The 12,978-nt window shown below is 41.4% G+C and overlaps 1 protein-coding gene across 1 annotated transcript in view; it reads left to right on the forward strand.

Annotated features, from left to right (window-relative positions):
• Positions 1-2,789: 2,789 nt before the first annotated feature.
• ABI3BP (ABI family member 3 binding protein) overlaps positions 2,790-12,978 on the forward strand; it is a 312,077-nt gene continuing 301,888 nt past the window's right edge. Inside the window, exons 1-2 of the mRNA XM_084636731.1 lie at positions 2,790-2,976; positions 3,069-3,140. Of these exons, the coding sequence (XP_084492857.1) occupies positions 3,074-3,140 (67 nt within the window). The 5' untranslated portion in view covers positions 2,790-2,976; positions 3,069-3,073. The remainder of the gene's footprint in view (positions 2,977-3,068; positions 3,141-12,978) is intronic.

Consider the following 12,978-nt stretch of genomic DNA (forward strand, 5'->3'; position numbering starts at 1 on the left):
TACAGCTCCCCTCCATGCCAGAGGCATTCTAGGTGGTTGTGGACCTTTTGGAGCTTACAGCGCCATCCTCACCTCCTCGGTGAGAGAGATCGCCAGCACCGGTTCCAGGCCTGGTGCATTCCTTGGGCAAACCTGCAATGATATTGGCCATAAGACCACTACCCCCGTCGCATTGGTCTGCAGCACTGGTGGCCTGTGTGGGTGAACTGCTTTGGTCCCCCAGTTGGCACCGCTCTCAAGCACCAAGCGGCTCCGCTCCTCCATGGTCATCACAGTCTGAGACCTCAGAGTCGGAAGCAGAGTCGTTGCCCTCTAGTAGGAGCAGAAGATCCCGTTCCTGCCACGACCAACAACCCTACCCAGCACCCTGGCCAGACCAATGGTAGGCTCCTCAGCGGCCCGTCTGGACACCTATCTGAGCCTATCACCAGAGCCAGGGCTCCACAGCAGCATCGGTGGCCTCAGCTTCTTTTGGGCAGCTGCATACGCCCTCCACACTGGGCACCCCTATGGGGACCCACCCGCTGACGTCAACGGTCTCAGCTCCGACAGCAGAGTCGATGATCACAGCACCACTCATGCCACTGGCAACGGTTGCTGCACCACCTTCGGCATTGATACCAGCACAGATCGCGACGCGAACTGCATCCTTTGGGAGCGGTATCTGGATATGAACAGACAAGAACTCTTGAAGAAACGTGACAGCAAAGAAACTGAAGGTAGTTTCTGTCATGTGAATGGAAGGGGGAAGATGAGGAGAAACAGAGAATGAGGGAGCGAATCAGGCATTTTGCTGTGCTTCAGAAGTTCTATATTCAGCACTCCTCCAATTAGCTTTAAAACTGAAGTAGAGTTTAATCAGTTGAAGAGTCTATTCATAAAAATATTTTAAGGTTCTCCAAGATAGTAGAGCATTCTGGCCTGGTGGAGTTGGCTGTGTAGTACAACCCAAATGTAATAGAGCTATGGTTTGGAAGCTAAACTTGGGAAAATCCAGGCTTACATAGTGCACAGCAGAGAATAACTCAGTATGTCCAAGAGTTTGGCTGAACCCTAGTTTGTTCCCAGGGCTCAGACATCAGAACTGGTGTGAAATCTTCCAAATCTGTGCAGCTCTCTCGAAGTTATTACTTCGGCAAGGGATAACATATTTCCAACATATTAGAGAGGTGGTAGCAGGTTGTTCATAGTCTGGGAAGATGGACAAAGCTAGTGACTTAGTGAATCAAAATCTTGAAATGGGTTTCACATTGACTCTTGTTGTAAACTCTCAGATGAGAACTGGAAAATCAAATACTTGTCTAATCATTGTGAGCTAATAAACTTTGTCCAAGTGGCTTTGGCAAAGTTTTTCTTCCTCCTATGTTGTGAAGTGTACTCTGCAATGCTTGCCTGCCTGTTGCCCTCCTCCCCAGAAGTGGTTGCATGTCATTGGAGTAATAAATTTGTTGTTAGTAAATCATTTTGGAATCTAGAGATGAAAGGCCTGTAAATGTAAGATTTTGTTGTTAATTGCCACAGCTTTCATAAACATTGGATTTTACAATTAAAACCATGATTAAATCTGCTGTTCGTATAGGCCATCTGAAACTTTAGACCTTCATCCCTCTCTCTAACGGCGAGCAGATGGGTGTGCAAGTTTTATGTGTTCTGAAGCACTGACAACTGAGATATTAATGTAGTCACCACTATTAAATCATCAGAATGTGTGTGCTCATTCCTCTGGTGCTGCTGGCCTGTGGATCGGGGACAAATACTCAGATTATTTGGAGAATTATCCCTGGAAAAATATTGCCAATCTTGGCAACTATGAATTTTCTTAATTTGAGATGAAAATGTGTCTTGAGGTACATGGATGAGTTATTTGTTTGTGGAATTAAAGCAGGAAAATGACTTGCACTACTTTTATGCATCTTGTGTGAGACTGTTTGGTTTTTTTTTCCCCCTTTTGAAAGTTTAATTAAGCCACACTGCCAGCAAACAGTTTTCACTCTGACTCACAGCCTTAGACGCGGTGTGCGTGGGAGAGGAATACTATGCAAAATGTGGATCGGAGGATAACACATTGTGGAGTTGTATCCCTCCCAATTGGTTTCCTTCCACAGCTGCCACTGAGCAGCCACAGTGAGAACCAGCCAGTGGCAATTTGACTGGCAGAATGATTCCAGCAGAAATGGAAAGGAGACGAGAGCAGAAGATGCTGTTGCTTTCCTACCAAATCTCTACCATCAGCATAGCTGGGTCCTTCCAAGAGTTTTTGGTTCCACCTCCAGGGCCTCCCACCAGAAAGAATGGTTCCCTTGATTTCAGTGGAAGTTTTGCCTGAGTAAGGACTAATTTAAAAATTAAGTAAAGGCTTCAAAATTTGGCCTAGTTATAAGGATTTGGTAATATTTATTTTCAAGATGAGGACCAGACCTTTTTGTGCATGTTTGTCCTACTGATGTACTGCATGAAGAACTACTTACAGGGTCAGCATTTATGATAAACATTCTATCACTTCATTTATATAAAAAAAAGTTATACACACATAGGAACTTCCAAAATATACTTGTACATCTGGCCATACTCCAGACTGCATTCCAGGTCCATCCCACTGTAGCAGTCCCCAGCTTTTACAAATGCTACACGCCCTTGCAAATTCGCACTTTGGGTCATATCTGTATTACTTTGTATTGCTTTCAAGACACTCAGATTCTAAACAGGTTCAAGATAGCCAGGGCTGACTCTATACTATTCACCCTATTTCACAAAGCAGGAGCCAGTTTTATATGTAAAACTGGAAGCTGTCATCACTGGCTAGTTTACTAGATAAACCAAGGATTGAACAGCCTTGAACACTGAACTAGGCACTGCTTTCTAGAGATAATGCCCTCCAGCTTGTGAGTGAAATACAATGGCAGATAGCATGGAGAAGCTTGCTTTAGTCTTTGTCACGCTGTTCCACTCCTTTGGAAGAATGGAGTCTGTAGACCTGTTAGTCTCACATGATTTATGAATATTAAATTCACTTCAAAAATTATGAGAAGCATTGCCTTTCCCAAATATAAATTTTATCTTTTTTACAGTAGACATGACCTTCAAAGAAATCGCACCAAATATTTCAAGATTCTTGGATGAAAAGTGCTTCAAAGTACAAGGTATGTATTATTTATTATTATTTAATTACTAGATGATCTAGATTCACTGTACATCTAATATTAAACAAGATCCCTTTGCCCTGCAGATAACATCACGTTTTGCCCTGAGTGTACAGATTCTGGAGCTTTTGTGCAAAACTATTTGAAAAGGCCAGTTTTAGTGCAAAAATTGGGGTATTGGGATATTTTATTTTAAAAAGTTACTTTTGCACTTGTGTAATTTTTGTGTAATCCCTGTTTTGTTTTGCTTCAGGCAAACTATGTATGAACTGTAACTTTAAGCATATGTATAGTGTAACACATTTTGTGTTGTCTCTTGAGTAATGAGAGGATGGTAATGAAAACTGAAAGACCTGAACGGTTACAATCAAAAACATTTTTATTCCATCTGCTACATACTTTGGAGATAGTGTAACTTTTGGGTTTGGGGCAAAAACTTATTCCCATTCAAGCGAAGGGGGCACTTTATATTGTGTTCCAATTGCTTACATTCTGTATGCAGTAGTGACTGGTGTCCCTGCTTCAAAATTATTTATAGCATTTTGAATCACATAAAGCCCACTGATCTTGATTCTACCCCAGTGCAGCCTGTTAAGCTGAAAAGTCTGTGGAAGATATTTTATAGGCCAAGGTGACTCATAATGGGAGGACAATGTGAATGATTTATTTCTCTCTTGTCCCTGCACACATTCATCATATCTCTGCATCATGGCCAAGGAAATAAATTTCTTTACGGAAGAATGTTAGTTAGGCCAAGAGTCACATCTTCACAAAGAATAAGCACCCTTAATAAAACCAAAAAAACCTGGTTGTCTTTCCCCATCTGACTGTGAGAGCTCCTCACTGCACTTGATAAATGTTAACTATGTTTTATTTTTAGTTTTACTCCAGCCTCTCTCTCAGTGCTGCCCCAGCTGAATGTCAGAACCTTTGAGTGGGGGGAGGGGGGAGAGAATGTATGTGGCTTAACTCTGCACCTGCTATCCATAGAGTGTGCCAGATTTAGTGCTCACTTATATTTCATGCAGTACCACTGACTTCAATGAGGCATCATGAAATGTGTCAGCTTTGAATTTTACTGTAAGGTTTCTTCATTGAAAGATGCTGCACTTACATCTCTGGAGACTCAGCTTTTCTGTTTATCCAGAGAATACGCACAGCACAGGCCAGCAGCTATGCAAATTTCTGTATGTTGCCCCAGCAACATACCTCATTCTGACACACAGGCTCCCATCTATGAAGGAGAGAGGAGTTCAACCTCCATCCTCTTCTTAGGTCCTGTCCTTGATGACTGTGCTGGAGACTGTATATTGAAACAAAACAAACAAAAGTTGCAGTTAATGGTAGTTGTGTTTGGTTTTTATTGTGTGGATGTTTGCCCACTGGAAATGGGACTTCAGATGCTTTCCATATAGGTCGCTGAACAGTCATCAGAGGGTAACAGTCTTTGGTCACTACTGACTTGAGTTGCAGTCCTACTTGGTGACCTTGAAGTGAACAGTTCCATTCCATTACTAGACGTCTGACTCAACTGGTTTTTTGCCCTTCCCATTTGTCTCCTAAACCTTTCCTGAAAGAGCTATACTATATTGATAAGGGTGGGTATATGAGGCTCAACAGGTGTTAAAATATCTATAAAACCCTTGTATATTGTTGCAACATTGAACACCTAAGTGTGGGTTGTGTTTTTGCATTAAATTCGATGTTACACATCACGTATTTTTAATCTGAGAGTGGCCAAAGTGGACGTTTTGGAAAAAATTTAATTTTTCTGAATTGCAGAATGCTCAAAACAAAATGGAAACCAAATGCGTATGTAAAATTGGGGGCGGGGAGGGGGGAATTTGGTTATTTGGTGTATATGTGTGTGTGTGTGTATACGCTTGTGCAATAGCTAGTGAAACCGCAGTCAATGGCATTAACAATTTTCCTTTCTGCAATTCTAGGAAGGTTAACAGATTTTATCTGGCTAACAGTGCTATATAATCTTGATCACGCACAATTTTTTGGAAGATTCTCTAGGTGACAGAAGAATCCCCAATGACTAAAAAAATATCTTGAGGATGCTCTCTAGTGTCAATCTAGTGTAGAAAGCTAAATTTAATTAGGGAAAACTTGGCTTTCTGATGGTAATTAGGAAATATAATCAAAAGTCAAATGACAATAGAGTGACAAAAAAGGCACAGAAAATTTTATTATAGATCACTGTTGATAAAAGAATAAGAAAGTAAAAGTTGTGATATTGAATGAGATGGGTCAGAGGGATTAAGCTGTACACAATTTTTGGCTAAGAACTATTTGGGACTGTGGTAGAAACCAGTGATTGGGAAGTGGTGAGAAAGAGAAGCAAAGGGGGCCATTCCCTGCATAATAAGTAGATCTTTTGAATATAATTGAAGGAAAGTTTGACTATATTGCTTTGATGTTGGTTATATGGTATGACATGATATGTGTGACAGAAAGTTGCACAGAAATCTATCACTTGATAAATATCAGAATTATCAGTCATTAGTGGTCCATCATTGATGTCTCTCCGCAGCTATGTGTTGCTGCTGCTGTAAACTAAAGACAGACATCCCTTTTCCTTTGCAACATAAAACCCCACCATCATTACCTGCTGTGTTGCATCCTACCACCAAACATAAAGCAGAAGTTTTTTATCCTGTCTTTGTGTGTGGTAATAAACTCCAGACTTCAGATCTGAAGTTACATCTGTAGCATCCACACTTTCCACCCTATGTGCCTTGCTCCTACCCATTCCTCAACACAATATAGGCACTCACTGAGCCAAATTTGCAAGAAGTCAGTAAGCATTTTGATGGAAATCGTTTTGTAGAGGGTGTATGTTTGGAAGGAGTGCTGCAGTGCAGACCTTGGGGGAACAGAGCAGGAGTCACTCCTATCATTCTCCTCCAACTAATTATCTGAAATACTGACAGTCCAGGCTGTTAAGAGGGAGGAAACCAGCCTTCATCCTAGGCTCTGATCTCTTCAATAACAATATTCAGGACTTGCACAGTGCTACACAGGTTCAAGGGGGAAAAATCCCTTACTAGGTTGACCCTTAAGAATTGAATGAAATGTGGTTTGCCTGTTACTGCCATGATTCAGCAAGGAGGAGCCTGCAGAGACTGAACCCTCCAACTAAATATACAGTGTTCTGGGAACCTCAGAAATCATCTCTGAACTCACACCAGTGCAATCCAATGCTGCTGTACCAGGAATTGGCATGAGCATACTGCTAATTGGTGCATTTAGATGGAACTAAAGGAAACGTTTCACTCAGCATGTAGTCAGCCTGTGGGATTCACTGCAGCAGGAGGTCATGGAATACAGTGCTGGATGCGGATGAATAACTTTAGAGCAATAACAAGATTGTTAGGTATGTATGCCAAGATAGGGGCAATCATGTCTAAAGTTTCAGAACATAAGATGATGACCACAGGGACCAAGGAGTACATACGAAACGCTGCCATCTATCTGCCCCACAGCAAAATATTGTCCGTGTGTACTATGGATACCACTTAAGCATGGCATAACAGAATTACAAAGGGTATGCATATCTCTTAAGCCAAAAAAACCAAACAAACCACATAGTATGTCTAAAAAACAGGGCCAAACGAACATCCTTCAGAAAATGGAAATCCAGCCCTCTGAGGCCAATAGAAAGGAGCATAAACTATGGCAGGTTACATGTAAGGTGGAAATTAGGAGTGCTAAGAAGGAATTTGAAGAGCAAATAGCCAAAGATGCAAAAGCAAATAATCAGTTCTATCAGAAACAGGAAGCCTGTGAGAGACTTAGTTGGTCTACTGGATACAGTAGAGTCTAGGAACAATTAAGGAGGTTTTAGAACTCTTGAAGGTATGTCTACATGGCAGTTACATGCCCAGGGCTGGCCTGTGCCAGCTGACTCTGGCGCACCAGGCTCGGGTGAAGGGGCTATTTAATTGTGGTCTAGATGTTTGGGCTCAGGCTGGAGCCCAGGCTTTGGGATCCTGTGGGGGGGAGGAGGGTCCCCTTGGAATTAATCCAAGAATTCTCAAGGCTCTTAAAAATAAAGAGTAGAATTTTCAAAAGCACTCAGTCCCATTGACTTTTGGTGTCTCCATTCCTTGGCACAGCATCCTGGAACTTAGGCTTGTAAGTCATTTAGATATTTGGGAAATTCTAACCACACTGGCTAATGTGCTAACAAAAGTATGCACGCTATCATTCAAATCAGAGGATAATACTGGTTTGACTTACCTTTTAAAAAGGTGCTAGGGTTGATCCTAGAAATTACAGACCAGAAAGTCTATCTTTGCTCTCAAGGCAAAAAATGAAATGCTGATAGATTTTGGATGCCAGCAGTAATAATGGGACTTCTTTTCCTCCTTTCCTTTGTTTTGGCCATTCCCCAATTACACTTCCCTTCTAGTATGCCAACTCTTCTGTATTTTTCACTTTTTCACTTTTTCTTATCCACTCTTTCTCCATTTCATTCTGTTTCTGACTCCCACCACTGACCTTGAGGGTCTGGAATTCAGTTTGGGAGCAAGACAATGGAATTGCCATTGTCCACTATTTGTATGACACAGTAGGCACATCCTACCCTATGTGTGTCCAAAGAGCCTGTCATAAATATAAAGGGAAGGGTAACCACCTTTCTGTATACAGTGCTATAAAATCTCTCCTGGCCAGAGGCAACATCCTGTTACCAGTAAGAAGCTCAGCTAACCTGGCTGGGACTTGACCCAAAGGACCAATAAGGGGACAAGATACTTTCAAATCTTGGGGGGTGGGGGCCCGAAGGTGTGCTCTTTGTGCTCTTTGTTTTACGTGGTGGTTCTCTCTTGGGACTGAGAGAGGCCAGACAGAAATCCATCTTCTCTAACCCATCCTGATCCAAGTCTCCAATATTGCAACCAGTATAGGTAAGCCAGGCAAGGCAGATTAGTTTATCTTTTGTTTTATGTGAATTTTCCCTGTGTTAAGAGGGAGGTTTATTCCTGTTTTCTGTAACTTTAAGGTTTTGCCCAGAGGGGGATCCTCTGTGTTTTGAATCTGAATACTCTGTAAAATATTTTCCATCCTGATTTTACAGAGATGATTTTTACCTTTCTTTTTTTTTTTTTAAATAAAATCCTTCTTTTAAGAACCTGACTGATTTTTTCCATTGTTCCAAGATCCAGGGGTTTGGGTCTTTGATGATTTTGTAACAAATTGGTTAGGATATTATTCTCAAGCCTCCCCAGGAAAGGAGGTGTGTAAGGCATGGGGGGATATTTTTTGGGGAAGTCTTCTCTACGTGGTCTCTTTCCTTGTTCTTTGTTTAAAACGCTTGGTGGTGGCAGCATACTGTTCAAGGACAAGGCAAAGTTTGTACCTGGGGGAAGTTTTTAACCTAAGCTGGTAAGAATAAGCGTAGGGGATCTTTCATGCAGGTCCCCACATCTGTACCCTAGAGTTCAGAGTGGGGAAGGAACCCTGACAGAGCTGATTATCCTACAACATTGTTAAAAGCAGACCCTTACATCCTTCATATTATAATAGGGCAGATATACACACACAGAAATAAGTGGAAGTGAGGGGAAGATGAGAATAAGGAAGTGCTCACAGAAGGAGTGAATTAAGTGGGTTGTTTTTTTTTAAAGCAGTACATCTGAGTCAATATTTTTGGCATCTCTCTTTTCCTGAAGGCTTTCAGAAGATCCTGTGACAGATTTACAAGAAAGATAAGGAGTCCAATAACTGAGTCACCCACAAAAGAACCATGATTATAATTAACATTTATGTAGTGCATTTTGTCTCAAAAGTTCCCAAGGCTCTGAACAAACAATAGACACAGCATCACTGAAGTGCAGCCATCTCGGAGGTTGGGGGACACACAGCATTCTTAATAACAGTGAAGGGAAGAAAATTTGAGGCAAAGAAATGGGAAGAAAGAAAGTGTCAAGAAATTGTCAACATTCACACAGAGAAGAAAGGATCTCAGTTTTTATGCATCCATTTACAATCCCCCTTCCTGCCTCAAACATTATGGAACATACAGAACTATTCCCTTTATCTAACTCAGAACAATGAAGAGCTGAGGCAGCTCCTAGAATTTGGTTTGCTGGACTATCGAGAGATGATGGATGAATTAGTTTAGATAATATGAGAACTATCTTGAACTTTAGCCCAAATCTCAGTTTATATTTGAAAAAAGTGTAATTCCTCCCCAGAACCCCCATTTTCACAGCACTTACTGGTTTGAAAAATGTCAGCATGAGAGAGAGAATGAGTCTTTACTAGAGATACTTTGTTCTGCACCCAAATTAGGCACTAATGAGGTAAGCAGGTGAATTTTTAAGTACTTAGCTATTATTCAGGTAACATGGTCTCAGGGTTAGGACAGAGGAGTGGGGGTCAGGAGATCTTAATTTGACTCACTGCATGACTTTGACCTGTCTGTGACTTTCCTCATCTGAAATACTTATTCTGCCTTGGTAATGCACTTTCTAGACCTTCGTTTAATGCCATCACAGTGCAAAACTATTATTATCTAAACCTTCCAAGGTTAACTTCTTGCTTCTGATACAGTAGTAGGAGTTTACAGATGGATAACATGAAGTTTGTGGAGATGAGGGAAAATCTAAGGCACTTTGGTTTGGATAATGTTGCACCTGAATGGTTAAAAAGTCCAGTTCTTCTGTTTCTGTGAATTGAATCATATGCTGATTTTCCTGAAGTACATAACCATATAGGGTACATGTTGTTTGCAGAACATAGAGCTGCATAAAGAAAAGGAGTACTTGTGGCACCTTAGAGACTAACCAATTTATTTGAGCATAAGCTTTCGTGAGCTACAGCTCACTTCATCGGATGCATACTGTGGAAAGTACAGAAGATCTTTTAATACACACAAACCATGAAAAAATGGGTGTTTATCACGACAAAAGGTGTTCTCTCCCCCCACCCCGCTCTCCTGCTGGTAATAGCTTATCTAAAGTGATCACTCTCCTTACAATGTGTATGATAATCAAGGTGGGCCATTTCCAGCACAAATCCAGGGTTTAACAAGAACGTCGGGGGGGGGGGGGAGAAGAGGAGAAAACAAGGGGAAATAGGTTACCTTGCATAATGACTCAGTCACTCCCAGTCTCTATTCAAGCCTAAGTTAATTGTATCCAATTTGCAAATGAATTCCAATTCAACAGTCTCTCGCTGGAGTCTGGTTTTGAAGTTTTTCTGTTGTAATATCGCAACTTTCATGTCTGTAATCGCGTGACCAGAGAGATTGAAGTGTTCTCCGACTGGTTTATGAATGTTATCATTCTTGACATCTGATTTATGTCCATTTATTCTTTTACATAGAGACTGTCCAGTTTGACCAATGTACATGGCAGAGGGGCATTGCTGGCACATGATGGCATATATCACATTGGTAGATGTGCAGGTGAACGAGCCTCTGATAGTGTGGCTGATGTTATTAGGCCCTGTGATGGTGTCCCCTGAATAGATATGTGTGCACAGTTGGCAACGGGCTTTGTTGCAAGGATAGGTTCCTGGGTTAACGGTTCTGTTGTGTGGTATGTGGTTGCTGGTGAGTATTTGCTTCAGGTTGGGGGGCTGTCTGTAGGCAAGGACTGGCCTGTCTCCCAAGATTTGTGAGAGTGTTGAGTCATCCTTCAGGATAGGTTGTAGATCCTTAATAATGCGTTGGAGGGGTTTTAGTTGGGGGCTGAAGGTGACGGCTAGTGGCGTTCTGTTATTTTCTTTGTTAGGCCTGTCCCGTAGTAGGTGACTTCTGGGAACTCTTCCGGCTCTATCAATCTGTTTCTTCACTTCCGCAGGTGGGTATTGTAGTTGTAAGAATGCTTGATAGAGATCTTGTAGGTGTTTGTCTCTGTCTGAGGGGTTGGAGCAAATGTGGTTGTATCGCAGAGCTTGGCTGTAGACAATGGATCGTGTGGTGTGGTCAGGGTGAAAGCTGGAGGCATGTAGGTAGGAATAGCGGTCAGTAGGTTTCCGGTATAGGGTGGTGTCAGGAACAGTATCCCCGATAATAACGGTGGCTGAACTTTGTGACTTTGTCCTTACCCGTAACTATTTTACATTTGGGGACAATGTATACCTTCAAATCAGCGGCACTGCTATGGGTACCTGCATGGCCCCACAGTATGCCAACATTTTTATGGCTGACTTAGAACAATGCTTCCTCAGCTCTGTCCCCTAACGCCCCTACTCCACTTGCGCTATATTGATGACATCTTCATCATCTGGACCCATGGAAAAGAAGCCCTTGAGGAACTCCACCCTGATTTCAACAATTTCCAACCCACCATCAACCTCAGCCTGGTCCAGTCCACACAAGAGATCCACTTCCTGGACACTACAGTGCTAATAAACGATGGTCACATAAACACCACCCTATACTGGAAACCTACTGACCGCTATTCCTACCTACATGCCAAATGACAAATGACAGCAGAATCTGGCCCAAAATCATGCTAAGTTGGACAAGATCTTAGAGTCAGAAAAATGTTGAGATCAATAAGGTAAAATAATGTTCTGGGTAATGTAAAAATTTAATTTTACATTTGCAGTTCACCTTCTTCGGACAAAGCTGTGTAATAGTATGTCTCACTGTCTGGTTTTCCAGGGCAGTTTTAATGGAATTTTGACATCTGTGTGATTTCTTTGCATGAAGTGTAAGTGATCACAGGTTGATATTTTGTAAGCCTGAGAGACTGAAAGACCCTATAACAAAAAACAGAAGTCTATTGCAGTCGGAGTCGGATATCATTATTTTAAAGCTAATTTTCCTTACTTTTCCAGTGGGAGGGTATGATGTCATTCTGTCTCCTCCCACTGTAAACTAAGCTGCTGTCAAAGTTTGCTGCCTCTGCCACTGAGAGAACAGTTCACTTAACTGCAGCTGCAGTACCTTGTTCTGTGATACCCATCAGCATCATTCACTGTGCGAATTTGGGTTTGTAACCATGATATCAAGACTGGTCTTTCTACTTTTCTGTGGACATATTGCACTAAACCTGGGAAATGCTCAGAAATTGCCAAGAGGCAAGTAGCTATGACAACTTTGTGTTTTTTTTTGGAAAATGTCTGTGTTTTTGCAATACAAATTTGCTTTCAGTATGTAAGGAAGTATTAAATACTCTCTGAAAGAGAAATGTAACAGAAGGGCAGCCTGCAGGGCAAAATCCAGGTACAAGAGATAGTTGTTTAAAACTCTTAAGCTTAACTTAAGCAAAGACATAAACATTTTCATTGTAGCTTGTGAATCCAGTATGAATTGCCATGCAACAAAGAGAACTAATTCTAGTGCTTTTATGATGGTTTAGACAATATTGTGTAAGTTTGTTGGTAGTAAGATCTTCAAGGAAATGGGGTTGAGTGCACCCCAAGTTGTTGTCAGGGGATTTCAATCCTGTTTTGGAACAAATGTTCTATGCTTTTCAATTATATCCATCCTTATTAGTATTGCAGTTCACCTCTGCAAGTCCATATGTATTCTTTCAAGAGAAAAATGGGATTTATTAAGAGACTGCATTTCAAAACTCTGCACTCCACATGAAAAAAACCCATGTCATGTGAATATTTGTTTAAATATTCCCCTCTGCTGGAGTTTGGAAGTAGTTTTGCAAAATTGGAAGAGACACTCCCCTTTTCCTTGTTAATTTGATCTGTGTGACATTGGCATTTTGTGAGTATTTTATTGCTGCAAGAACAACAGATGTAGTGTAAAATTAAACTCATTTCTAAATCTGGATTATGAAGTACTTCGTAGCACCTTGGAACTAGAGTAGCACTTCACTTCACAACTGTTCGTGTGCTGCATAAACTGCTGTCCCCT

Source organism: Lepidochelys olivacea, assembly GCF_965140295.1.
Source record: "Lepidochelys olivacea isolate rLepOli2 genome assembly, chromosome: 1".
Classification (NCBI taxonomy): Eukaryota; Metazoa; Chordata; order Testudines; family Cheloniidae; genus Lepidochelys; species Lepidochelys olivacea.